Source organism: Geotrypetes seraphini, chromosome 4, assembly GCF_902459505.1.
Source record: "Geotrypetes seraphini chromosome 4, aGeoSer1.1, whole genome shotgun sequence".
NCBI lineage: Eukaryota > Metazoa > Chordata > Amphibia > Gymnophiona > Dermophiidae > Geotrypetes > Geotrypetes seraphini.
This window is the reverse complement of record NC_047087.1, coordinates 139,174,022-139,201,613: the sequence shown is the minus strand read 5'-3', so window position 1 is coordinate 139,201,613 and position 27,592 is coordinate 139,174,022. Positions and strand designations below refer to the sequence as shown.

At 45.5% G+C, this 27,592-nt stretch overlaps 1 protein-coding gene across 2 annotated transcripts in view; it reads left to right on the top strand.

The window, feature by feature from the left end:
- LRRC36 (leucine rich repeat containing 36) overlaps positions 1–27,592 on the top strand; it is a 668,251-nt gene that overhangs the window by 41,792 nt on the left and 598,867 nt on the right. For both annotated transcript variants that reach the window (XM_033941089.1, XM_033941088.1), the window contains exon 3: positions 14,768–14,960. In XM_033941089.1, the coding sequence (XP_033796980.1) occupies positions 14,768–14,960 (193 nt within the window). The remainder of the gene's footprint in view (positions 1–14,767; positions 14,961–27,592) is intronic.

The window sequence follows — 27,592 nt, the reverse complement described above, 5'->3', positions numbered from 1 at the left end:
TCTCTGGAAAAGAAAGTGATGTAGTTGCAAGGAAAAAACACAATTTGAAGTGTCTGTATGCAAATGCTAGAAGCCTAAAAAATAAAATAGGAGAGTTACAGTATATAGCACTGAATGATAAGATAGATATAATAGGCATCTCGGAGACCTGGTGGAAGGAGGACTATCAATGTGACACTTTCCTGGGTACAAATTATATCGCAAGGATAGAGTAGATCAAATTGGAGGGGGGGGTTGCGCTATTTGTTAAAGAGGGAATTTATCTAATTTCTTATATGTATATTTAATTTCCTTTATCAAAGTGTTTTTGTTCTTTAATGTGAAAATGAATAAATAATTTAAATTTAAAAAGAGGGAATTGAATCCAATAAAATTAACATTCTGCATGGCATAGATAGCAATGTGGAATCCTTATGGTTAGAGATTCCATGTGTGAAGGGAAGGAATATAAAGGTTGGGTTATACTACTGTCCCCCGGGACAAAATGAGCAGACAGATGAAGAAATGTTTTCAGAGATTAGGAAAGCTGGAGAAATGGGCAACACTTGGGGTGATTTCAGTTACCCCCAACATTGACTGGTTAAATATTACATCGGGGAGTGCTAGGGAGGTAAAATTCCTAGATGTTATAAATGACTGCTTCTTGGCGCAACTGGACTGTGAACCGACAAAAGGGGGTGCTATTTTAGATTTGGTCCTTAGTGGAATGTAAGGCATAGTATGGGAGTTAATTGTGTTGGGTCCACTGGGAAACAGTGATCATAACGTGATCAAATTTGAGCTGATACCGGGAGTAATGTCGTAAAAGAAATCTACGGTAGGCGTGTTTAATTTTCGAAAAGGTGACTGATAAAATGAGGAAAATGGTTAAAAAGAAGTTAAAAGGATCAGTTGCAAAGGTTAGGACTGTAAACCAGGCGTGGATGTTATTTAAAAATAACATTGTGGAAGGACATATCAGATGTATTCCACATATCAGCAAAGGTGGAAAGAAGAGGAAATGAGAGCCAGCCTGGTTAAAAGGTGAAGTGAAAGAGGCTATTAGAGCCAAAAAAAAAACATCCTTTAAAGAATGGAAATAAGATCCGAATGAAGAAAATAAGAAGAAACATAAGCACGGACAAGTTAGATGCAAAGCATTGATAAATACAGCTAAGAAAGAATATGAAGAGAAACTTGCAAAAGAGGCAAAAAATCATAGCAATTTTTTAGGTATATCAAAAGCAGAAAACCTGTGAGGGAATCTGTGGGACTGTTGGATGATCAAGGAGCGTAAGGGGTGCTCAGGGAAGATAAGGCCATAGCAGAAAGACTGAATGAATTATTTGCTTCAGTCTTTACGGAAGACAATGTAAGAGATCTAGCTGATCCGGAAATGGTTTTCAAGGGTGATGATGATGAGGAACTGAAAGAAATCTCGGTGAATCTGGAAGATGTACTAAGCCAAATCGACAAGTTAAAAAGTGATAAATCGCCAGGACCAGATGGTATACATCCCAGAGGATTAAAAGAACTCAAAAATGAAATTGCTGACCTGCTTTTAGTGATCTGTAACCTGTCGCTAAAATCATCTGTAGTACCTGAAAATTGGAGGGTGGCCAATGTTACGCTGATTTTTAAAAAGGTCTCCAGGGGAGATCCGGGAAATTACAGACTGGTAAGCCTCACTTCGTTGCTGGGCAAAATGGTAGAAACGATTATAAAAAATAAAATTGTAGAACACATAGTCAAGCATGATTTAATGAGACAGAGTCAGCATGGGTTCAGCCGTGGGAAATCTTGCCTCACAAATTTGCTTGACTTCTTTGAAGGTGTGAATAAACATGTGGATAAAGGTGAGCCAGTTGATATAGTATATCTAGATTTTCAGAAAGCCTTTGATAAAGTTCCTCATGAGAGGCTCCTGAGCAAATTAAAGTGTCATGGGATAGGTGGCATAGTTCAGTTGTGGATTAGGAATTGGTTATCAGATAGAAAACAGAGGGTAGGGTTAAATGGTCATTTTTCTCAATGGAGGAGAGTAAACAGTGGAGTGCCACAGGGATGTGTACTGGGACCGGTGCTATTTAACTTATTTATAAATGATCTGGAAATTGGAACGACGAGTGATGTGATTAAATTTGCAGATGACACTAAACTGTTCAAAGTTGTAAAAATGCATGTGGATTGTGAAAAATTGCAGGCAGACCTTAGGAAACTGGAAGACTGGGTGTCCAAATGGCAGACGAAATTTAATGTGGACAAATGCAAAGTGATGCACATTGGGAAGAATAACCTGAATCACAGTTACCGGATGCCAGGATCCATCTTTCGGATTAGTGCCCAAGATAAGGATCTGGGTGTCATTGTAGACCAGGGGTGTCCAACCTGCGGCCTGCGGGCCGCATGCGGCCCCATGAAGAATTTTGTGTGGCCCTACTCGCGCTCGAGGACAATGCAGTGTTTTCCTTCTGCCACCCCCAGCTGTTTAACGTCTTGCCGGCTCCCTCCTCCATCTTGCAGTGTTCACTCAAAGCCGCGGGCAGCGGCTCCTACGTGCCTCCTACGGCTGATCTGGAAGCGTTCCCTCTGATGTCATGGAGATTTGGGGGAGGGACTGGAGCCCAAAATTAGTGGATGGGCACCAAAGTTTCTACCCTGCCTGAGTGCAATTTTTAAATACTTGAGTTAGTGGGGATTCCCAAGCTCTGTCAATTGAAGACATCTTCCTCCAGTCTGGCAACTCAAACTCTCCAAGCTTTGCAGCCAATGGCAATATTCTTAAGCTGCCACTGCTTTCATGCATACATGAAAGCCAAGGAGGGGGGAAGGGAGGAGGGAAGGCAGCAGCTCTGCAATATTGCTGCCAGCTGCAGAACTTGAGAAGTTGGAGGGGGAAGAGGTGGCCGTCAGTTGTTGAGGCTTGGGGATCCCTACTAGCTACAGCAGGTGAGATATTCATTTTGAGGGAGCCTAAGCTCAAAGTGGGAGGCCCAATAAAGCAGTAATATTTACCCTGATTAAACGATCCTCCAAGTGCGCTGCTGACAGCTGATTCAGCATCCCTGCTCTGATGAGGCTCACCTCTGAAGACGCTCACAGTACCTGTAATAGAAGTGAATGGGAGAACCAGGAGCACACATCCCTGCTCATCAGAGTGGGGATGCGGAAGCCTGTGGCTGCTCCCACTATCAGCGGTGCACATGGAGGGATCACTCAGTCAGGGTAAGTATTACTGATTTTTTGGGTTCCTCTCCACAGTGTCCCTTTAATGAAGGTTTATTATTAGATATATACATCTTCTATATTAGTGATTGCATATTTGGGACCTGCTCAACCTTTTTTTTAATTCATCGGCTAATGTTAGTGTTTGTGCGGCCCCAGAAAATTTTTTTTCGGCCAATGCGGCCCAGGGAAGCCAAAAGGTTGGACACCCCTCTTGTAAACAATACGATGAAATTTTCCGCCCAATGTGTGGCGGTGGCCATAAAAGCAAATAGGATGCTAGGAATTATTAAAAAAGGGATGGTTAACAAGACTAAGAATGTTATAATGCCCCTGTATCGCTCTATGGTGCAACCTCATCTAGAGTATTGCATTCAATTCTGGTCTCCTTATCTCAAGAAAGGGTTCAAAGAAGAGCGACCAAGATGGTAAAGACTAAAACGGTTAGGACTCTTCAGCTTGGAAAAGAGACAGCTGAGGGGAGATATGATTGAAGTCTACAAAATCCTGAGTGGAGTAGAATGGGTACAAATGGATAGATTTTTCACTCCGTCAAAAATTACAAACACTAGGGGACACTCGATGAAGTTACAGGGAAATACTTTTAAAACCAATTGGAGGAAATTTTTTTTCACTTTGAGAATAGTTAAACTCTGGAACGCATTGCCAGAGGATGTGGTAAGAGTGGATAGCGTAGCTGGTTTTAAGAAAGGTTTGGACAATTTCCTGGAGGAAAAGTCCATAGTCTGTTATTGAGAAAGACATGGGGGAAGCCACTGCTTGCCCTTTATCGGTAGCATGAAATATTGCTACACCTTGGGTTTTGGCCAGTTACTAGTGACCTGGATTGGCCTCCGTGAGAAGGGGCCTACTGGGATTGATGGACCATTGTTGGTCTGACCCAGTAAGGCTGTTCTTATGTTAAAAAAACTCCAAAAGCATGAAAAATAAAGGATGATCAAGGATTCTGGTGGGTCCTCTAGGCATCATGTGGTCTCATCTCTCTTTAAATTTTTTTATTTTTATTTTTATATTTCTTTATTGAGCAAACCAGTACATACAGAACATAACAGAGTAAATGGACATCCATCAGTCCAGAAAAAACCGCCCTACCGGGCATACAGAGAGCAAAGGTCATAAACACAACCAAGATCAGATGTCTCAGGATCAAGAGGTGCTCAATACAATTTTTCATGTAAAACCCTCTGAAACCCTCCCCCAGGACAGATCGTAACACCCCAATACTATAACATACATTAGAATACACCGTAGAAAACCGGATCCAAACCACCCCCCAAACCCCCACCCACCCCTACTCCCGACCTGTGAAATATATAGATATACGAAATACACAAAATAGAAAAAATGGGGAGGAAAACTAGGTCAAAAAGAGAAGAAGAAGAGGAAAAAATAAAGAGAAAGAGAAATGAACCCCATAAGAGAATCCAAGTAAGAATGAGTCTGAAGAGGGATAGTACAGAAGAGGACAGAAGACCCCAGTAGATGCTAACAGTTCAATAGTAGAGTCCTCTCGCGATGGGGAAGGTACAGCCAGTACTCCTCCCATACATCCTGAAATCGAGACCACCTTCGTTCATCCCGAGTGCCCGTAGCCCATCTTTCCAAGAGAGCTAAGTCATAAAGAGACCCCTGCCATCGAGAGAAAGAGGGAGCATGCAGCTCTCGCCAAAAAGTAAAAATGGCTTTCTTAGCCAGCAAAAGGGCCTTAGAAATCATCTGCCGCTGCCCAACAGTGCAACCATGAAGCTCCGCCTCCTGGTAAAAAAGAGCTACACAGAGGTTACAGCTCGGGAGCCCATGAACCAAGGAAGACAAGAAGACCCAAACATGCTGCCAAAAGGGGAAGCAGGATTTACGGGACAATTGGGGCACCCTGCATGAGCTGCAATAGCGGCCCGGTGTGCTCTGTGAGGGGAGATAAAAGCCCTGTGAAGGAATTTATATTCTTGTTCCCTATGTAACATGTTACATGATATGGTGCGCAAATGTACAAAGCAGTGAGAGATCAATGCAGATGGAACCATGCAACCCAAGTCAGCACTCCATGCCCCTGCCAACCAATCAGCCCGTTCGGTCTGTAGGGGGGGGGCCCAGAGCATCAACATAATAGTGAAGACGTGGAGCCGTGTCCTCCCCCAACGCCAAACACCTCCCAAGATGCCGTGCCACAGATCCACTCAACCGATCCTAAGAGAAGCTGCGGACATAATGTCGGAGCTGGAAGTAGCCGAAAGCATCCACCCTATCCAGCCCATACAGCGACCCCAATGCGGCAGAAGAAAGGATATCGCCTCCATCGGAGAGAGCATCCCCTATTCTACGAATTCCATGTGCATGCCAAATCCTAAACACCTTGCTGTCACAGCCTGGTTTAAAATGCAAATTACCCACCAGTGGTAGAAGAGGAGTTATGTTAGAGTTAATGCCCAGATGCTTACAAAGTAATTTCCAAATGTGTCTCAGACGACATGTCCCCGGTAGACGGAGTCCAGCTGAGCAGCTGGAACATGTAGCAAAAACAAACCTGAGATAGGGTGTAAAAAATCCCTGTCCACGGAAAACATTAAAAAAGAGGAGCTCTCCATACACCAGTCCCGAATCAATCTAGTCCCACAAGCCAGATTATAAGCGCAAATATCTAACAGTCCAAATCCCCTTGCGACTCAGGCAACATCAAAATACGAAGAGATAGCCGAGGCCGGCACCCACGCCACAAGAAAGTCCTCAATGCACTATACAACCGAGCTAAGTCCCCGGTCCGCAACCACAGTGGAAGAGTTTGAAACAGATAGAGCCACCGAGGGACAATCATCATATTGTACAAAAATATACGCCCCGCAAGGGATACCGGCAAATCACCCCACGAGCGAAGGAGCTCAACCGTGCTCTGGAGCAGGGGCTTCACATTGATCTCATAGAGTCGCGTGAGGGATGACGGTATCAGCACCCCCAGATATTTTACCTGCTGTGGTGCTTCCCGAAGCGGGAAATCAGCCCACGCATGCGAGATACTAATATGAAGAGGAAGCGCCTCCGATTTAGACACATTGAGTTTTAGGCCCGAGATTTCCCCAAAACGGTGAAACATCTCCAATAATCTAGGGAGGCCTGAAACCGGGTCAGTCAACATTACCATAATATCGTCGGCAAAAGCCATGCAACGCAAAGAGGAATTCCCCCACTCTATTCCAGCTATCTGAGGATGGCACCGAAGGGAAATCAACAAAGGCTCCAAAAACAATATATAAAGCAGAGGGGACAAGGGACAGCCCTGGCGAGTGTCCCGCTGGAGCACAAATTCCGGAGAAGCTACCCCATTGACCAATACGGCCGCCACTGGGTGGGAATAAAGAGCCCCAAGAGCTCTCATAAAGAACCCCTCCAACCCATAATATCGCAACAAGGGGAATAAAAAAGCCCACTCTACTCTATCAAAGGCTTTTTCGGAGTCAAAATTAATAGCCAGTGCTGGTTGCTGCCGAGAAACACAATGGGCCAAAGCAAGGATGAGCTTCCTAACATTATGACCTGCTAATCGCCCCCGCACAAATCCTACCTGATCTGCACCCACCAACGAGGGAACAAACTGGGCCAAACGGTTAGCCAGAACCCGAGCTAAAATTTTAAGATCAACATTGATAAGCGAAATAGGTCTATAGGATCCCACAAGCAAGGGGTCTTTTCCCGGTTTAGGCAATACAGTAATCAGCGCTCGATTCGCTCCAAGAGGAAACTGCCCTACCTCCGCCGCTCTTTCAAAGTAGCCCCGTAACGGATCAGCCACATACCCCTGAAGAAGACGATAGAATTCCCCCACAAAGCCGTCTGGGCCTGGAGATTTACAAAGAGGTAGATGCCTGAGAATACCCAGCACCTCCTCTCGGGTTATAGGGGAAGCTAAGACCTCCGAGTCCGTCGCTGATAGTTTTGGTAAGGGCAAAGATTCCAAAAATGCCCGAATCTGAGATTCCCGACCTACTACTTCAGCAGTATATAGAGAGCTATAAAAGGTGACAAATAGCTGTTCCATCTTAGACTGATCCATGACCAACCTTCCCCCATCATCTTTAAGCGAGGTAATCAAATTGGCACCTCGCCTCGCCTTAGTCATCTGGGCCAACATTCTACCTGGCCTATTACCAAAATGGTGTAGTCAGTATTTATAATAGAAAAGGGATTTGTGGGCTCTCTCATGAAGAAGTGCATGGAGTGCTGACTGGGCCGTCTGAAAAGCATGTTTATGAGACAGGGTGGGATTCTGAAGAACCAAAAGTCTACTATCCCGCACCTTGCGTTCAAGAACCAAGATTTTTTCCGCTAGCATTTTCTTACGTCGAGCGCAGTAAGCTATCACAGCCCCACGGAGCACTGCCTTGGCAGCCTCCCAAAACAAAGTTCCATTATCCACATGATCCCCATTAAATTCCACATAGTCCCGCCACTGCTGCTCCAAGTAAGATTTAAAGTCCGGGTCCAAATAAAGCGCTATCGGGAATCGCCAGTGCTTCCCTCCCCCCAGGGTGCCAGCCGAGAAGCTGATGTCCATCCACACCATGGTATGATCCGAGAGAGCCAGTACTCCAATCTCGGCCGCATGAACCGCATAAAAGGAGGAGCGCGAGAGGAAAATATAATCTATTCTAGAGGAGGAATTATGCACTTTAGACGTATGAGTGAAATCCTGCTCCCCTGGGTGTAGGGTCCGCCAGACATCCACTAGATCCAAGGCCTCCAACCAAGCGGCAAGCCCATTATCGGACCTACCGGAGGTGTGAGTTGATCCCTTAGAGGAATCTAGAAGCGGATCTAGTATAGAATTAAAATCCCCCAAAAAGATTTTCTGAGACTCATGGATTTGTGATACAGACAGCAGTACCCCCAATAGTGTCCTATAAAAGGACCGCTGTGCACTGTTGGGTGCGTATACGGACATCAAAATTACAGGGCGCTGATTAAGAGAACCCTGGACAATAACATAGTGTCCCTCCGGATCTGAAAGGACCCTAAATGCCATAAAAGACACCGATTTTTGGATCAACAGTTTGCCCTAGTTTTGGAGGAGGAGGCCGAGTAACACTGCCCCACCCAGGATTGACATAATTTACATGTTCCTTAGTCTCCTGCAGTCCAGCTACATCAGCCTGATGTCTGGCTAGGCACTGCAAGATCTTAGTTCTCTTGATAGGAGAATTGATACCAGATACATTCCATGACACACACCTCACACCCTTCTTAACAGGCATAAGAAAGAAAAAAGAACAAGATATACCAAAAGAGAAAAAGAGCATGAAACAGCTGCCGAGAGTCCCAGCCCATCCCCCAGCAGCCCAGCCTCCACATCACTTCCTCACATGAATCAACAACATATACACAGGTCAGGAGCCTCCCCCCTCCCCCCCTCCTAAACTCCCCCTCCCTCCTCCCACCCAACCCCCCCAACAGACCAAAAACCACCACACCAAGAAGGACTCCAAGTGGCCAGAAGCCCCCCTCACAGCCCCTTAAAAACAGAGCCCAAGCTTCCAAGAAGGAAAGAAATTAAAGACAATGTTTGAAATATAACAGTATATATCAAAAAACAGTTCCCCACCCCCACTGAGTCCATATCAGTGTAGAGCAGGGGTGCCCACACTTTTTGGGCTTGCGAGCTACTTTTAAAATGACCAAGTCAAAATGATCTACCAACAATAAAATTTAAAAAAAACACAACGCACACTGTACGCATAGAAAATGTTAATTATCATTCCTATTCCAGGGTTTTTCAAAGAGGTCAAAGCAGATGATTCTATGCACTATCACCTCAGTAACAACCATACAAAAATAGACAAATATACCCCCCTCCCTTTTTACTAAACCACGATAGCAGTTTTTAGAGCGCAGGGAGCTGCGCTGAATGCCCAGCGCTGCTCTCGACGCTCATAGGCTCTCTGCGCTAAAAAAAACTCTATTGCGATTTAGTTAAAGGGGACCTTAGTGTAAAATATAGACAGCAAATATAAATTCAGACACATTTTGATCACTAAATTTAAAATAAAATCATTTTTCCTACCTTGTCTGGTGATTTCATGAGTCTCTGGTTGCACTTTCTTCTTCTGACTGTGCATCCAATCTTTCTTCCCTTCTTTTAGCCTGTATGCTTCCTCTCCTCCAGACCTCGTTCCCTCCCCCAACTTTTCCTTCCTCTCTCCCTGCCCTTTCTTTCTCTCTGCCTCCCTTTCTTTTTTTCTGTTTCTCTTCTTTCCTTCTGTCTCCCTGCCTGCCCTTTTTCTTTCTTTCTCCCTGCCCTCCCCCAAGCCACTGCCATCGGGGACCAGGACCCAAACCGCCACCAATAACAGGCCCGAAAGCCGACGCCGCCCCAAGCTCTCCCTGCTTCGGCCGACCAGCATTCCTCTCCCTGACGTCAATTCTGCCGTCGGGGAGAGGAAGGCTGATTGGCCCAAGATCGTGATCTACCTATTGGGGGAAATGCTGCTGGGTCCTGCCTTCGCGGAAACAGAAAGTAGGCAGGACCCGGCAGCAAGAAGAGCAAATGCTTCACTAACCTGGCTCCCGCCTTAGCCCATAGCGAACGCTTGCTTCAGGGCTCTCAACATCTGTGTGCCGGCTTCCCTTCTTCCCCCCCCCCCCCCCGACATAACTTTCGGTTTTGGAGGGAAGAGAAGGGAAGCCAGCACGCACACGTTAGAGCCACAGAGCATAAGTTCGCTACGGGCTGAAATCTCCAAGCCAGTTTTTTTTGGTTTTTTTTTAATGTTCAGCAGCGGTGGCAGCAGCAGATAAGAACATAAGCAGTGCCTCCGCCGGGTCAGACCATAGGTCCATCCTGCCCAGCAGTCCACTCTCGCGGCGGCCCAAACAGGTCACGACCTGTCTGACTCACCAGAAGGGGCCCCCTTGCCACCTTGGTTTCCCATTAAAGTCCTATCTTCCCATCGAAGTCCTAACCCTCCGGTCTTGCACATTCACGACCTGGTTGGGTTTCTATACTTATTACCTGGTTTGCTTTCTATACTTGTATTACATCCCAGCACCTCTCTCAGTATCCCACGATCCCTTTATCCCTCAGGAATCCGTCCAATCCCTGTTTGAATCCCTGTACCGTACTCTGCCTGATCACTTCCTCCGGTAGCGCATTCCAAGTGTCCACGACCCTTTGGGTGAAAAAAAACTTCCTTGCATTTGTTTTAAACCTATCTCCCTTCAGTTTCTCCGAATGCCCCCTCGTACCTGTTGTCCCCTTCAGTCTGAAGAATCTGTCCCTATCCACCCTCTCTATGCCCCTCATGATCTTGAAGGTCTCTATCATATCTCCCCTGAGCCTCCTTTTTTCTAGAGAGAAGAGCCCCAGCCTATCCAACCTCTCGGCGTATGGGCAGTGTTCCAACCCTCTTACCAGTTTCGTTGCTCTCCTTTGGACTCTCTCAAGTACCGCCATGTCCTTCCTGAGGTACGGCGACCAATATTGAACGCAGTATTCCAGATGCGGACGCACCATCGCTCGATACAATGGCATGATGACTTCCCGCGTCCTGGTTGTTATGTCCCTCTTTATGATGCCCAGCATCCTGTTGGCTTTTTTCGAGGCTGCTGCGCACTGAGCAGATGGCTTCAGTGATGCATCCACCAGCACACCCAAGTCTCTTTCAAGTCTGCTGTCTCCCAACAATGCCCCCCCCAATTTGTAGTTGAACAACGGGTTCTTTTTCCCTATATGCATGACCTTGCATTTTTCCACGTTAAAGCGCATTTGCCATTTGTTTGCCCAGTCTTCCAGCTTGTCCAGGTCCCTTTGCAGGTCCTCACACTCCTCCCTGGACCTAACTCTGCCGCACAGTTTGGTATCGTCTGCAAATTTTATAACCTCGCACTTTGCCTCCTTTTCCAGGTCATTGATAAATATGTTGAAGAGTAACGGCCCCAGCACCGATCCCTGTGGCACACCGCTCGTGACTCCCCGCCAGTCAGAATATTGGCCCTTTACTCCGACCCTCTGCAGTCTACCCGACAACCAGTGCTTGATCCATCTGTGCACATCCCCTCCCACCCCGTGGTTCCACAGCTTCCTAAGCAGCCTTTCATGTGGCACCTTGTCGAAAGCCTTTTGAAAATCGAGGTAAATGATGTCTATGGGTTCCCCATTGTCCACCCGACTGCTTATTCCCTCAAAGAAGTACAGAAGGTTCGTTAGGCACGACCTTCCCTTACAGAATCCGTGCTGGCTTGTTCTCAGTAGGCCATTTCTCTCGATGTGCTCGCAAATGCCGTCCTTGATCATAGCTTCCACCATCTTCCCTATAATTGAAGTCAGGCTCACCGGCCTGTAGTTCCCGGGGTCACCCCTCGATCCCTTCTTGAAGATAGGTGTGACATTCGCCAATTTCCAGTCCTCTGGTACCTCTCCAGTTTTCAAGGATAGGTTGCAAACATGCTGGATTGTGCCCGCTATTTCTTGTCTTAGTTCCTTCAGAACCCTTGGGAACTAAGACAAGAAATAGCGGGCACAATCCAGCATGTTTGCAACCTATCCTTGAAAACTGGAGAGGTACCAGAGGACTGGAAATTGGCGAATGTCACACCTATCTTCAAGAAGGGATTGAGGGGTGACCCCCGGGAACTACAGGCCGGTGAGCCTGACTTCAATTATAGGGAAGATGGTGGAAGCTATGATCAAGGACGGCATTTGCAAGCACATTGAGAGAAATGGCCTACTGAGAACAAGCCAGCACAGATGACAGCTGGGCGGACCGCCCAGCTAAAAGGCCCTAGGGAGAACACTGGAGAGGAAGGCTGATCGGCCCGGTAGATCAGGACGGCAACACGAGTCTATCACGGAGCCCGGGATGGGCTCCGCGATCGACTCGCGTTGCCTTCCTGAGCTACTGGTCGATCGCGATCGACGTGTTGGGCACCCCTGGTGTAGAGGATACATAGCCAATTCAAGCAGGGGAGCAGAAATAAAGAAATAAAAATGTCAATAAGATGGCAAACCGCTGCAGCAGCAGCAAGACAAAAATGTCACATCAAACCTGCATAAACTGGAACAAGTAAACATAGTCCAGCCCCAAACCGGAGTCTCCAAGTAGAAGTCTCCCTCACTCCCAGGGTCTCCGAGTCAAATGTGCATACCTTCCGCAGAGGCAAAAAAGGCTGATCAAGCTCCCGGCATCAGATCAGGGAACCACATGGTCAGCTGGGTTCTGGCCGCCGCACATGTTTCAAAAACCACCGGTGTGCCATTGTGGATAACCCGGAGCTTAGCAGAGAATTGCAATGTGAATCGAATCTTCTCCGTGAGGGCAGTGCATATTGGCGAAAAGCCTCGTCGAAGAGCAGCCACCTGTGCTGAGTAATCTTGGAAAAGCAGGATACGATGGTTTTGAAACTGAAGATCTCTTCGCTGGCGGAAATTTTTAAGGAGCAGATCTTTTATGGCAAAATTCAATATACGAACTATCACCACTCGTGGTTTTGCCATCCCCTCCTGCTTCCTGCCCAGTCTATGGGCCCTCTCAATGCGAAGCGGGCCAAAAGCAGGGGAAACCAGTAATTCCTCAGCCAGCCATTTCTCCAGGGCAGGCAGGAGATCCGCATCCGAAATAGTTTCTGGGATACCCACCAGATGCAAATTATTGCGCCTTGAGCGGTTCTCCAAATCGTCTAGTTTGTCAGTGGCACTCACCACCGTGCTTTTAAGCTGGCGTAGCTCCTCCTGCACCCGGGTAATCGCGTCCTCCACGGTGCCCACACGGTGTTCCACCTCAGTCACTCGTGTGTTAAAATCAGACATAGAAGCAGAAAGCGTCTCCAACGATTCCTGAACTTTATCAAGCCTGGAACCCAGAGCTAGGACCACGGCATCCGTGAGCCGTGATACCATATCCTCCCCCACGAGGTCTGGTGCTTCTGCCTGGCCCGCCATCTTGCCATCAGGCCCTGGGCCCGATTTCAGCCGTTCCCGCTCCTTCCTACCACTTTTTGTTGCCATATCAGTGCTGTTTTTGAGCACAAATTTGTCCATAGACCCGAGGGCAGCAGTGGTCTAGCGCTTGGGTAAATCCGCTCACAGAATTTAGTTCAAAAGGGCTGATTTGGAGGGAGAACTTCGGAGCTCAGAGAGAACACGTCTTCCCTGTGCTCTGCACGGCCACGCCCCCCCCCCCCCCCCCCCGTCTCTCAACAAATTTAAGATAGATCTGAAGATATTTTTATTTAATTATGCTTATAGTTAATGATTGGTTTATTTTATCAATAGGGAGAAAGATTCTGGAAAACGTACAGTTGATCCTTATTGTGATTTCTTATCCCCTTTCTATTATAAAAATTGTAGTTCTTCCCCCGATCCTTACGTTCGTTTTAAATACGCTGTCCTCTAGTAGGATAATTTTTTTAGATTGTAAGCTGTTTAGATGGTTATAACCATACTGTGAGATATCAAATTTTAAATAAACTTGGTAACAGTATAAGTGCTTACAGAGAAAAAAACATATAAAAAACTTCTCAGAGAAACATGAACAGAGCAAAAACTAATTCTTAGCGAAATATATATATACTAGTGTTTAAGCCCGTTACTTTAACGGGTACTAGTAAAGCCTCCTTCCCTCACATGTCCCCTATTTTCAGCCCCAGCTCCAGCTCCAAACCCATTTATACCCCCCGCAGCCCCCTTTTCCCATATTTTCCCTTTCAGCCCCAGCCCCATTTTCTCATCAGCAGCATTTCCCTCCCCACCCCACTTCCCTGTGCAGTAGCAGCAGCAGCATACCCTCCCCCTCCATTTCCCTGTGCAGTAGCAGCAGCATTTCCCTCCCCCACCCCACTTCCCTGTGCAGCTCCCCCTATCCCTCTTTCCTGCTCCCCCTATCCCTCTTTCCTGCTCCCCCTGTCCAACAATACCTCTTCCCTGCTCCCTCGGTCCAGGAGCACCTCTTCTGTGCTCCCCCTGTCCTTCTTCCCTGCTCCCCCTTTCCAGCAGCACCTATTCCCTGCTCCCCCTGTCCCTCTTCCTTGCTCCCTGGTCCAGCAGCACCCCTTACCTGCTCCCCCGGTCCAGCATGGTCGTTTGCAGCCTGGTGAGGATCGCGGCCAGCTTTTGCGAACCTCACAGGCCCCTCTGCATCTCGATAGCATGTTCCCTCTGACGCGATCGCGTACGTCAGAGGAAACGTGCTACGGAGGTGCTGTGCAGCTTGCGAAGTTTGCTACAGCCGGCCGCGATCCTCACCAGGCTCCTTTGATGGCGTTGGCAGCGGTTGGTGAGTGAGGGGGGGAGGGGGGGAAGCTCCAGAGTGTTCCCTGACGCTGTGTTCTTTAATAGAATTCGGCCAGGGAACAGAAAACACGGCGGCATGGATCACGAAACCCTAAGTGCACATGCGCGCTTAGGGTTTTATTATTATTGATGTATATATATATATGCTGTGCCTGATCTGTAGTGGGGCTGTGTCTCTACCGTTTGAAAAATAGTTCTGTTTAATCTAGATATAAATAATACTGTTGCCTTAACCATTATTACTGTACTTTTTCTTATTTGTTTTCACAGGGTATTGAATATTTACAGTCATTGCGGCTGCTGAATTTATATTACAATAATGTTGAATCCTTGTTTGAAGTGTCTCGTTTGAAGTCCTTACCTGCTCTGAAGGAACTTGATCTGCGTTTGAACCCTGTGACAAGGAATGAAGTTAACTATCGTTTTTTTGTTGTACACCTGTTAGAAAGCCTGGAAACACTGGGTTAGTCAAATATGGAATATTATTATAGAAAAAGACTTTTGACAGACTTAAAGGAAAGAAATTAAGGACCATTAAAAACGGTGTAGGTCCCTCTTGACCTCTTACTACACCACCAGGTATATCCCAAAATAGGCAATACAAGTAGCCTAATTGCCCTCAAACTCAATGGAGCTGAAATACAAAACAGGAGAAAAATCCACAAAAAGACCAGGAGCTGCTGGGAGACCATTCACACTACATGCTAGAGATATAGGAATACTGACTGACCTAGCTGTTCACCATCCTGTATGACAGTTTGTTGTTCTCTATCTCTACCTGCTGGTAGGTGGACATAGCCCACAGATTCTGGACTCATCTGTTGTGATTAAGAGAGAGAAAATAATCAGGTAGAACATAATTTTTCTAAACTTTTATTGCCTCACACACATAATTCTTTGCTTGTCCATTTTCAGTGCAATAGGTGAGACATTGTAGACAGTAGGGTTATTTCTCTTTAGTCTCTTGGTTGCAGAAGGAATCCATTTGGATGTTTTACTCTGCCTCTATACTACTTCACTGATCAGTTTAGCGCCCTCCAGTGGCGTACCTAGGGTATGTGGCACCCGGGGCCCATCATTTTTTGACACCCCCCCCCATGTAAAAAAATATTTTTTGTAATGACCATGAAACGGAATAAATGGTCAGAATAGAAACAGGCAGTGAAAATTTTCTTATATTCCAAACATAACATAACATAAATTATGTCTGAATTGTCATGACATCAGAAGTACATATGGAGTAGTTGCAGGTGATGCTTGGGACAGTTCTGATTGTGTTAGTTCGGTTTTATGTGTTTTTTGAATAGAAGGGTTTTTATTTATTTTTGAAGGTTTTGTAGTCTGTGGTCGAGGTCAATAGGTTGTAGAGTTGTGGGTCGAGTGTTGCAGCTCGAATGGCTAGGAGGTTGTCGAACAGTTTTTTTTTCTTTTGACGGTTTTGGTTGGAGGGTGTGTGAATGGTGCGTGAGTTCTTCTATGTCTGTTTGAGGTGGATTGAATTATTTAGCTGAAGAAATTAGTTACCCCCTCATCCCACACACATTAATTCTCTTCCATTTTTGTTCCCATTATAAAAAACACTGATAAGTTCCCAGAAAAAAAATACATTAAAATAAGAAGTGAAAACAAAGGCCCCTACAGATGAGAACATAACATAAGAATAGCCTAACTGGGTCAGACCAATGGTCCACCATGCCCAGTAGCCAATCCAGGACACTAATACCTGGTCAAAACCCAAAGAGTAGCAACATTCCATGCTACCAATCCAGGGCAAGCAGACACTTCCCCCATGTCTTAATAACAGATTATGGACTTTTCCTCCAGGAATTTGTCCAAATCTTTCTTAAAACCAGCTACACTATCTGCTTTTACCATAACTTCTGGCCACTTCATTTTTAAGTTTAGATCTTTCCTTTCAAACAGAGACCTTGCTAGATGTCAAATACAGCACAAGGTAACTTCACATGGACTTAGCTGTACAGGAAATGTGAATCTCCTCATACACCCACCATATAGTGCAAAAATGTGCAAAGGTCTGTTTTTTTCTTTCGATCACTACATAGCCTAATGCCACACAAGCAGCGCTGTTACAAACATATTCTGTAGGTCAATGCTAAGGATAACAAAGTTTCCTTCCTTGGACCAGAAGGAGATACTGATAAACCACTGGAAGAGATCCCAAAACAACACCCAAAGACCCACTCAGTGTGTTAACCAATTGAGTGGAGTGGACTAACTGGGGGGTGGAAATGGGTCTGGAGTTTGCTCAGCAGAATTTCCCAGACCACCTCTTCCTCTCAACACATTGACACGCTGCCACCACCACCATTAGGAACACCTCACTGGGCAGGCCAGCTATACTATAAACTTTATAAAACACATTATTATATTTTCTTATAAAGCACATATTTTAACTGAACTCTCTGACATCCTCAGCCTTTCCATTCACAAAAATAGAAGGAAGAAAAGTTCCCATTTCCTGCTGTCTCATGTCCCCGGCCTATACAATATTTTTTTTCTGCAGACCCTTCAAAAGTCTGACCAAATCCTCGTTTCACTTGCATTATAAAGTACTGAGGATGCCATCTCTCCCCAATCCCAGGTCCTAAAGTCTAAGACAGTAGCGCAAACTAATGCTGCCAGATTCAGAAAAAAAAATTTCAATTCGATTCAGCCTATTTTTTTTTCAATTCGATTTTCCTGCCCAGTTGGGTGATTTTTTTCAAAACTCCTGGTGGGTTTTATAGCTTTTTCACCCCCTTTGGCTTCTCATAACCACACTGGCGCTGTGGTGTAAATAAAATAAACAAAAAGGACTTTTCCTCTCTCTGTTAAATCCTAGCTCACGTTTGCAGTCCAACACCAGCTCTGGCAGGATACACATTTCAAATCTGACATATTGTAATTACAAAACAGAAAATAAAATTAATTTTTCTACTTTTTGTTGTCTGGTTATATTTAAAATCTTGTTGGTCCAAGGCTCTGGTTTTCTTCTGATAACTTGCTTGCCAGGGTCTCCTTCTTTCTTCTTTCTGCATGCTAACCATCCATCTGCCAACTCTGTCCTCCCTTTCCATTTCTCTTCCCTCCCCAGGAAGTCTGGTATATTTCCTTTTTTTTCATCTCCCTCCACAGATCCACCTTTTCTTAACTACCCTTTCATCCGGCATCTCTCCCTCCTTCCCCACCACCCCAGAGTCCACCATCTCTCCCTTTCTTTTCCCAATTACCCTCCTATCCAGTATCTCTATCCCTCCTCCACACCATCCCTTATGTCCAATTTCTCTCCCTTTCTGTTCCTTCCCTCCCTCCCTAAATCTCATGGTCCATCATCTCTCTCCCTCTCCTCTATTTTCAGACCCATTATTTCTTCTCCCCCCAAAAGTTTGGCATATGTACGTCTCTTTGAACACCCCCTTCCCTCCGTGTACTTCTAAACCAGGGTCCCCCCCAAAGGCCTGTCCCCCCTTAAAGGTCTGCATGTTCCCCCTTGAAGGCCTGCACCCCCCTTGAAGGCCTGCCTGCCTGTCCCCCCCTTGAAGGCCTGCACCCCCTTGAAGGTCTGCACCCCCCCCCGAAGGCCTGTGCCCCCCTTAAAGGCCTGCCCCACCCCCTTGTAGGCCTGTCCCCCCCTTGATGGCCTGTCCCCCCCCCTTGAAGGCATGCACCCCCCCGAAGGCCTGCACCCCCCCGAAGGCCTGTCCCCCCCTTGAAGGCCTGTCCCACCCCCTTGTAGGCCTGTCCCCCCCTTGAAGGCCTGCCTGCCCCCCCCTTGAAGGCCTGCACCCCTTGAAGGTCTGCACACCCCCCCGAAGGCCTGTCCCCCCCCCTTGAAGGCCTGCCTACCTGCCAGTCACCCCCCTCCCCCTTGAAAGCCTGCCTGCCTGCCCGCCTGCCCCACCCTGAAGGCCTGATGCCCTGACCCACCCCGAAGGACCGCTCGCCCCCCTGGCCTCCCCGCACCACCTATGAAGCAGCCGCAGCAGGATCGCGACATCAGCGATCCCTGCACTGCTTAGGCGCTGCTTCCTGCGCCGTGGTCCCACCCCTCCTCTGATGTCTGATGTCAGAGGAGGGGCGGGACCGCGGCGCAGGAAGCAGCGCCCAAGTAGCTCAGGGATCGCTGACGTCGCAATCCTGTTGCGGGCTGCTTCATAGGTGGTGCAGGAAGGTCAGTGGGGCAAGCGGTCCTTCGGGGATGGGGGGAGACTGAACGGCAAGGCCTGGAGCACCCCTCAGGGCTGGCACCTGGGGCGGACCGCACCCCCCGCTCCCCCCTTGGTACGCCACTGGCGCCCTCTACAGTTTTTTCCTTCGTTATGCATGGATGCAGTTGTGTGTGTTCTGCTCTCCCCATTTTATTGTTTTAATTCAATGTAATTTTGTCCCCTTTTCAGGTTATTTGGTGCTTGGAGCGATTTTAAAGCTCTGTCTGCTTGAGAATTCACAGACTGGTCTGTAGCTAACAGGCCGATCCCTTTGTGGGTACCTGTTGGCCAGCCTGCATAGTTTTCTCCGGAGCTCAGGGCTGTCCCTGAGGTGGTCCCACCTTCTGTTAATCAGGGGTCGAGCACAGGCTGTTAGGCGCCCTTAGGATGCTCAGCAGTGTCTCGCAGGGTGCTGGGTGCGTCTACACTTCCACCCAATCCAGTGCACATCTGATGGTCTGTGAGGGTGGAGGTATAGTTAGACATTGGAGTCTGACTGGCAGCCTGAAGATCATTTTTGTAGGAACATTCCTAGCTTTCTGGCAGTGATTATTCTCCTTTGGCTACCATGTGAGAGCTCAATACAGGCTTATCCCAGGACAAGCAGGCAGCATATTCTCACATGTGGGTGATGTCATCCACGGAGCCCTGGTACAGACAGCTTTAAAAGTGCATCACCACTTTAAGAACTTAAGAAAGTTTGCAAACTGCCTGCACTGTGCATGCATGAGTGCCTTCCCATTCGACGTAGGCTCGTGGCTCCTTAGTTTTCTGTGGAGCTAAGAAGTCGTGTTTCTGAACATTGTTCAGTTTTTTGCCATTGCCTTCCCACTCACGTGTTTTTTTCTTAATAATTTGTTTTCTTTCTTGTTACTTTTCTCCTCGGGGGCTTCTGCCGCCAAGACCTTTATTTTCTTCCTCAGCCGTCGCTTTGGCTGTCACAGACTTTTGATGTTTTTTTCAGGCCGCTAAATGGGCACAAAAATGAAAGAATTAAAATTAAATTATATTAACTCAAACACAGAGACTGTTAAAAATGTCCATGGTCTACTTTTCTTCCTTTTTGCCTGGAACACCAGGTACAATTTCTGCACAGTGCAACTTCTGCAGTTCGATGATCAGCCGGAAACTTCAACAGGAAAGATTCTTTGGCACTGACATTGACATCAATCAAACCATCCTCATCATTGAAGTCATTGACGCCGACGTCGAGACATCGCTTCATCTGGTAACCAGTTCAGAGCCTTCCTAATTGGTGTCGCAGGTCAATTTGCATCGAGTCTCTTGATACTGATCAAGCAACAACAACCATCCTCCGGTTTGTCTTCTGGATACATCTAGATTGCTTAACCCAGTATCCATTCTCTCAGTACCGATCCATCCTCAGTGCATGGCTACCAGGTACCACTGCTGGTTTTCTCCAGACCAACATCGATCTACTCTGGTACCAAGAGAAAACATTCGGCTTTGCATCATATTTTTTTTTCAGTCATCGGACCGGTACCGGACTCGACAGCATCAATCTTCTTGATGCATTTTTTCATCGAAGCCTTTGACCAGTCTGAATCAATTGAGGACTTTTATGAGTCTACAAGAGTCTCCATTCAAGTGTTAAATCTTCTACTGCAAGACTATAGTTCTTAAGCAGTTGGGGAAAAGAGCTCTCACTCGAGCTAGAAGCTGATTCTACTTACATTGCTGAATACTTCTAGCATTTAGATTATGATCAGTCTCTTCAGGAACTTCTCAGCCTCTACTTAAACTAATTGAATCCTGGCTCTGACTGTATTATCCCCATTGGGAATTAATAACCATGGTCCTCTATTTATTTATTTATTACACTTATAGCCCACATATCAGACATCTATACGAATAATTAAAACAAAACATGACATACATCAACAAACAGAGCATGGCAGATCATTATAAAATAACAGCATACAGTAAACAACTTTAAACCTATACCTTAAAATAATTAAAACCAAGCAATTACAAAATGGCCTAATTTGAAAAAGCAAGTCGAAAGAAGACTTTCAGACTTTTTTTAATGCCAGGAAATCAGAAATCAGATGGTTGGAATCAGGAGCCGAGTTCCATAGTAAAGGTCCAGCTATGAGTCAACAAGCAGGGCAACCAAAGAGCTTAGTTTTTTATTTTAAAAAAAAAGGCCTGTTAAGCCATCCAGACCTGGGGATTTTCCAGGCTTAAAAGATTTAATCGCCTGCTGCACTTCCTCCACTTTTATATCCGCATCAAGAGATTGTACAGCCACTACAGCCAAGGAAGGACATAAGAACATAAGCAATGCCTCCACTGGGTCAAACCCGAGGTCCATCGTGCCCAGCAGTCTGCTCACGCGGCGGCCCAACAGGTCCAGGACCTGCGCAGTAGCCCCCTATCTATACCCCTCTATCCCTTTCTTCAGCAGGAAATTGTCCAATCCTTTCTTGAACTCCAGTACCGTGCTCTGTCCTATTACGTCCTCTGGAAGTGCATTCCATGTATCCACCACAAGCTGGGTAAAGAAAAACTTCCTAGCATTTGTTTTGAATCTATCCCCTTCCAATTTTTCCGAATGCCCTCTTGTTCTTATATGTTTTGAAAGTTTGAAGAATCTATCCCTCTCTACTTTCTCTATGCCCTTCATGATCTTGTAGGTCTCTATCATGTCTCCTCTGAGTCTCCGCTTTTCCAGGGAGAAGAGCCCCAGCCTCTCCAATCTTTCAGTGTATGAAAGGTTTTCCATGCCCTTAATCATTTGTGTCGCTCTCCTCTGGACCCTCTCAAGTATTGCCATATCCTTCTTAAGGTACGGTGACCAATACTGAACACAGTACTCCAGGTGCGGGCGCACCATTGCCCAATACAATGGCAGGATGACTTCTTTTGTTCTGGTCGTAATACCCTTCTTAATAATACCCAACATTCTGTTTGCCTTCTTCGCGGCTGCTGCGCATTGTGCCGTTGACTTCATTGTTGTATCCACCAGTACACCCAAATCTCTTTCAAGGTTACTTCCCTCTAATACTAATCCCCCCATTTGGTAGCTGAACATCGGGTTCTTTCTCCCTATATGCATGACATAGTTTCATAGTTTATTTAAATTTTGATTAAACGCTTATCCAAAGGTACAAAGCGTTGTACATAGTAATTTAAAATAGATGGTAGACGAACATTTTGAATAATTAAACATACACCAACTAAACAAACATTCATATGACATGAAAACATTGGGAGAAAAGGGAAGAATTACAATTTCTTAGAAAGAATACATAAAAGGAGAATACAATGGGAAAGGGGAACAAGTTAAATAGTGTAGAAGTAAGTACATATGTTAAAAATCATATACAGGCATCTTTAAAAAGCAAGCATTTTAGGCTGCTTTTGAATTTCTGCAAATTTTGTTCGGCTCTGAGGTATAGAGGGAGAGAGTTCCAAATTAAAGGGGCAGTGACTGACCTTGCATTTCCCTACATTGAAGTTCATCTGCCATTTATTCGCCCACTCCTCCAGTTTTTTTAGGTCCCTTTGTAGGTCCTCACACTCTTCCGTAGTTCTAACCCTTCTACAGAGTTTAGTGTCATCCGCAAATTTTATAACTTCACATTTCATCCCCGTTTCCAGGTCATTAATAAATACATTGAACAGCAGCGGTCCGAGTACAGACCCTTGCGGAACTCCACTCGTGACCTTCCTCCAGCCCGAGTAGTGACCCTTCACTCCAACCCTCTGTCTTCTGCCTGCCAACCAGTGTTTGACCCATCTGTGTATGTCCCCTTCCACCCCGTGGTTCCACAGCTTCCTAAGTAGCCGCTCATGGGGTACCTTGTCAAAGGCCTTTTGGAAGTCAAGGTAAATGATGTCTACGGGTTCCCCTTTGTCCAACTGGCTGTTCACCCCCTCAAAGAAGTGCAGTAAGTTTGTTTGGCACGATTTTCCCTTGCAGAAGCCATGTTGGCTCGCTTTCATCAGCCCATTTTTTTCAATGTGCTCACAGATGCTGTCCTTTATCAGTGCTTCTACCATCTTGCCTGGAACCGATGTCAAACTTACCGTCCTATAGTTTCCCGGGTCTCCTCTTGACCCCGTTTTAAAGATAGGTGTAACATTTGCTATCTTCCAGTCCTCCGGGATCTCTCCAGTTTTCATGGATAGGTTGCAAACTCGTTGGAGTATTCCCACTATCTCATTTCTTAGTTCTTTTAGTGGATTCTAGGGTGGATTCTGTCCGGGCCTGGTGATTCTAGGATCCTAGGGTGGATTCTGTCCGGGCCTGGTGATTTGTCGCTTTTCAATTTATCTATCTGTTGGAGGACATCCTCATGGCTCACCTCTATTGTTGACAGTTTTTCTTCTTGATCACCATGGAAGATCACGTCGGGTTCTGGTACACTGGATGTGTCCTTGCTTGTGAAGACTGACGAGAAGAATTTGTTTAACCTGTCGGCTACCTCTTTTTGCTCCTTTATCACTCCCTTTTTGTCTCCATCATCCAACGGTCCTACTTCCTCCCTCGCCGGTTTCTTCCCCTTAACATATCTGAAGAATAATTTGAAGTTTTTTGCCTCCCTGGCCAGCCTCTCTTCGTATTCTCTTTTCGCTCTCCTAACCACTTGATGACATTCTCTTTGGCGTTTCCTGTGTTCATTCCAGTTTTCCCCAGTTTGGTCCTTTTTCCATTTCCGGAATGATTTTTTCTTGTCTCCTATCGCTTTCTTCACCTCATTGTTTATCCATGCGGGGTCTTTTGTTCGGTTTTTTTTGCACCCTTTTCTAAATCTGGGGATGTACATATGTTGTGCTTCTTGCACTGTGCCCTTGAATAGAGACCAGGCTTGCTCTACAGTTTCTGTTTTCCTTGAGCTGTTTCTGAGTTTTTTCCTTACCATTGCTCTCATAGCATCATAGTTCCCTTTCTTGAAGTTGAACGTTGTCACTGTGGTTCTCTTCCCTTTTGCTGTACCTACTCCTAATTTGTACTGGATCATGTTGTGATTGCTGTTTCCTAGTGGTCCTACTACTTTCACTTCTTTTGCAGGTCTCCCAGATAAGAGTGAATATCCCATTCAGACACCTGCTGTTCAGGAGTATACTATAGAGCTCCTGATATAATTCTCGAAACTGCAACTGAATTTGCTCATCATCTGAAAACAGTCTACCTTGCTTATCTCTAATAGACTTTTTATTATATTGAGTTTGATGAATTTTCCCAACAAATTACCCGACTGAAAAAATTTAAGATGCAAGTGTTCTAGATTGAATTTAATAACATCATCCTCTAATTTACTCAAAACTGATATTATCTCTTGAATCCGGACTAGAGTTTTCTTATCCCCTAAACCCCGCTTGTGAAAAGTGACCTGCTGGGATAATTCTTCACATAAATCTTGTTCCTCAGTTTCTCTGCTCCTCTTTTTATGTGCTGCTAGAGAAATAAGTTCACCTCTAAGAACTGTTTTCAGGCTCTCCCAGATCATAGAGCCACATTATTATGCTCCAAAAAGTCCAAAATTAAAGCTTTGAGTTTGCGCAAAATAAGGGGGTCCCTCAAAAGACTATAATTTAGTTTCCAATACCGAGAGGCAGGCCTCGGGGCTCCCCACAGGAGGTCCACCCAAATTGGTGCATGGTCTGACCAAGTAATTTCTGAAAAAGATTTGGTCCCAATTACTGCCTCACATGCTCTGTTGTTTGTAAGTCAGATGCATCTGGGGACAGTCTCTTAGAAACAACAGACGCCCATTATTTCCAAAAACATGTCCAGTTTATTATTAGTCCTGCATCCATTTTTATAGTATTTTACATAGGTCAGTATTGCCAGCATGTGACATGAGTACAAGCCATATTTGGTAACAGCATACATAAAAGCTAAAAAAAAGTAAGAAGCACAAAGAAAGGTGGGGGGGGGGAGAGCACAACTATAGCATATGACACTGTGCTTTATGGTCTAAAGTTGCTTTCTTAGCAAAAGTTTCTTATCTAAAATTTCTTATCTAAATCTCTTAGCCAAAACACACAGCTGTGGAAGCAGCTAGCTTCAAAACAGGATAATAAACACATAGCTCAGATATAAAATGACCTTGTAGCATATCAGCAGAAGAAGGAAAAACAGACTATGTCTGTGTATATAGTCTGTGTATAGTCTGTGTTTAAAGCACAAAAGGAGTTAGAAAACTTACAAGGGATATATACAATCCCCTCTTATGTCATGAAAATGACATCATAAGTGCACGGCATAAGCTTGGAGAGAGAGATATTTTAGGGTCTCTCGAAGAGGGGGTTTAGGAGCAGTAATACAAGCAATAAATAAGTAATCTAAAAACACATGGTACAAATAATAATAGAGATTATAACAATAATAAGGTCTGTTACTCATCCTTTGTATTGTTAGGAATAAAGGTGCAACAAGATAAAGTACTGGGGATAATAATTTTACAGACACCCCCCTTCTCAGCAAGGATCACATCCAGGGCCATACGGTTTTGGAAAGTCATCTGAGAAGTGGGGCCTAACTGATCAGCAATACCTTGTAAGGCGTCCCTAGAGTAGTTCACAAAGCGTTGCTGATTATAATAAATGTAATTAATCCAATCAACATTCTTATTGATAGTGATAAGGGGAATAAGGGACTCAAACCCAGCCTTAACCTGGTCTCGGGCCTTGAATTCATCTAGGACCCCTCTTGGAACCCCTATAGCATCTATGTATACATGCGGATCAAAACAACCAAGGAGATCACGTTTATGTTGAGGCAAAGGGAAAGAGGAACCATGTGAATAGAAAGGGTGCCCTTCAGAGAAAATATGCAGGGGCATGATAACCTTAGCTAAAGCACACTGGCCTATCCACTGGCTGGGCAGTTTAACACGGAGCCAAAGGTCTCCATAGAGCCAGTAAATATCATCTAGGGTGAAAATCTGATGCTGCAACAGATGCTCCTTAATTTATAGAATATTTCTTATTTCAGTCTGGAGTTGGACTTCATCTCTTTCCCCTAATCTTTGTAGACTTCTTGGGGTGAGGGAGGTTCTTTATTTGTTAGCTTGTTTGTGTACCTCCTCGATCTAGGGTTCTATTTTTGTCTTGCAACAGTGGGGCATACATATAATCCAAGAAAGAACAATAACCAGGGTGGAAATTACCTATAAACTACCCTATGTCAAATTAGAAACATGACATGTGTAATTACTCTCATAGATGGTAATGGCTATGTCAGGCTTTTTTATTTCCAGGCAGCAAAGGATATTTGGAACGCCCCAGTGCACAAAGGGGATCGATGGAATTAGAGGAGGTATTGGTCAATAACCCAAAAAAGCATGATTGGATACCAGGAGGGAGGTCCAGAGGTACAGTTCCTAAATGGGGTTTAGCTTGAGCACATATGTAACAATTATTCTTATTATGTTGATCATCAGTGAATTTCATCCATTCTAACCAAAGGTTACGTTCTGAAAACCCTACCTCAACAGCCATAGTATCTTTAAAGGTGGGATTGGCAATAGCCATCATGTCAGTAAGTTTATTTAATGTGGGGGCCAGTGGATTAGTATTTTTGGGGGCCCCACAAAATGTCAGGAGAGGATGAGTGGAGGTAGATAGATCCCGTAAGAAAATCTGATGGGGCTGATAGCTAGACCCACCCTTAAACCACATGCCCATAACGTACATGCCTTAATCAATAGGTCTAGGGTTGTCAATTGTAAGAGAAAGCTTAATAATTTGTCCAGCAACACCTTTCCCATAACAATTTCCAATCTTACGAAGGGTCATACGGCTAAGCAGAGATTTACCATTTTAGTCCACTCTTTTCTGAGCACTTTCTGGTTTATAGGCCCAGTCAGTGCCAATGTTCCACCCTACCGCTCCCCAGGATGCACACCTATCCCCCCAATGTGAGTCAGTAACACGTGTATATGTCTTTAGTTTTAGGAATCTCATAGGACCAATGGCACACTGCCATGCGGTATCAATTGTTGAGCAGTTCCTAATGTCACAATAATCAAAAGAGAAGGTGGCCATGTGCACACTGCTGGAATTATACCAAAGGGTAGTATGCTTTCTGTCTTTCTGGATTCCTATTGAGGGGCAGCCACCCCTTTGGGAGGAAAAGTTCCAGCTTGACGTCACGTTCTCAAAGAAGTGCCTGGGGTGTCGTTTACAGATGGGTACGGGCAGAAAGTTTCGTGGACCCAGGACACATCATCCCTCTAGACACAGTTGGTGATGATTCATACAAGAAGAAAAACTAGCAGCAACACTGCTAGAAGGAGAATGATAAAGTTGATGGAATGTCGCAGTGAGATCATCGTGCTGTTCCACTGGAGGGGGTGAGGTCTGCGCATGGACGGCTTGCATCTGGGGTTTTAGGATAACTCTCTTCAAGCGACTTGCATGGATCCAAATAGGAGACTCCTCAGTGAGTATAGCGATCCTGGTTGCAGAGATCACAGTGGTGGGAGGTCCAAAGGGGAAGTCTGTCTGTTTCCTATCCTTGGAAAGCTTCTGGACGATGACCACGGCGCCAGACTGGAAGGAGTGGGTAGGAATCTATGGAGAAAAAGAAGAAGGTGCAAGACATGTTTCTTTCAACATGCCCTAACATTTCTATGAGCCTTCGGACGTATTTTTCCTGTATCAAGGGGAGATCAATACTCTCAACTATTGAAGGTTTATCTACCCATGGGGCGGGGAAAAGTCGTCCCATGAGAATCTCAAAGGGAGAGTAACCAGTGGTGCAGTGGGGCTGCATCCTAATTGCAGCTAGAAGAATAGGGAGGAACTTCTTCCAATTTACAAACGAGCCAGCTGTGGCTTTCCTAATTTTGTACTTGATAGTGCAGTAGCTAAGTCTTTGCATACTCTGGCAGTGAAAACAGGACCATTATCT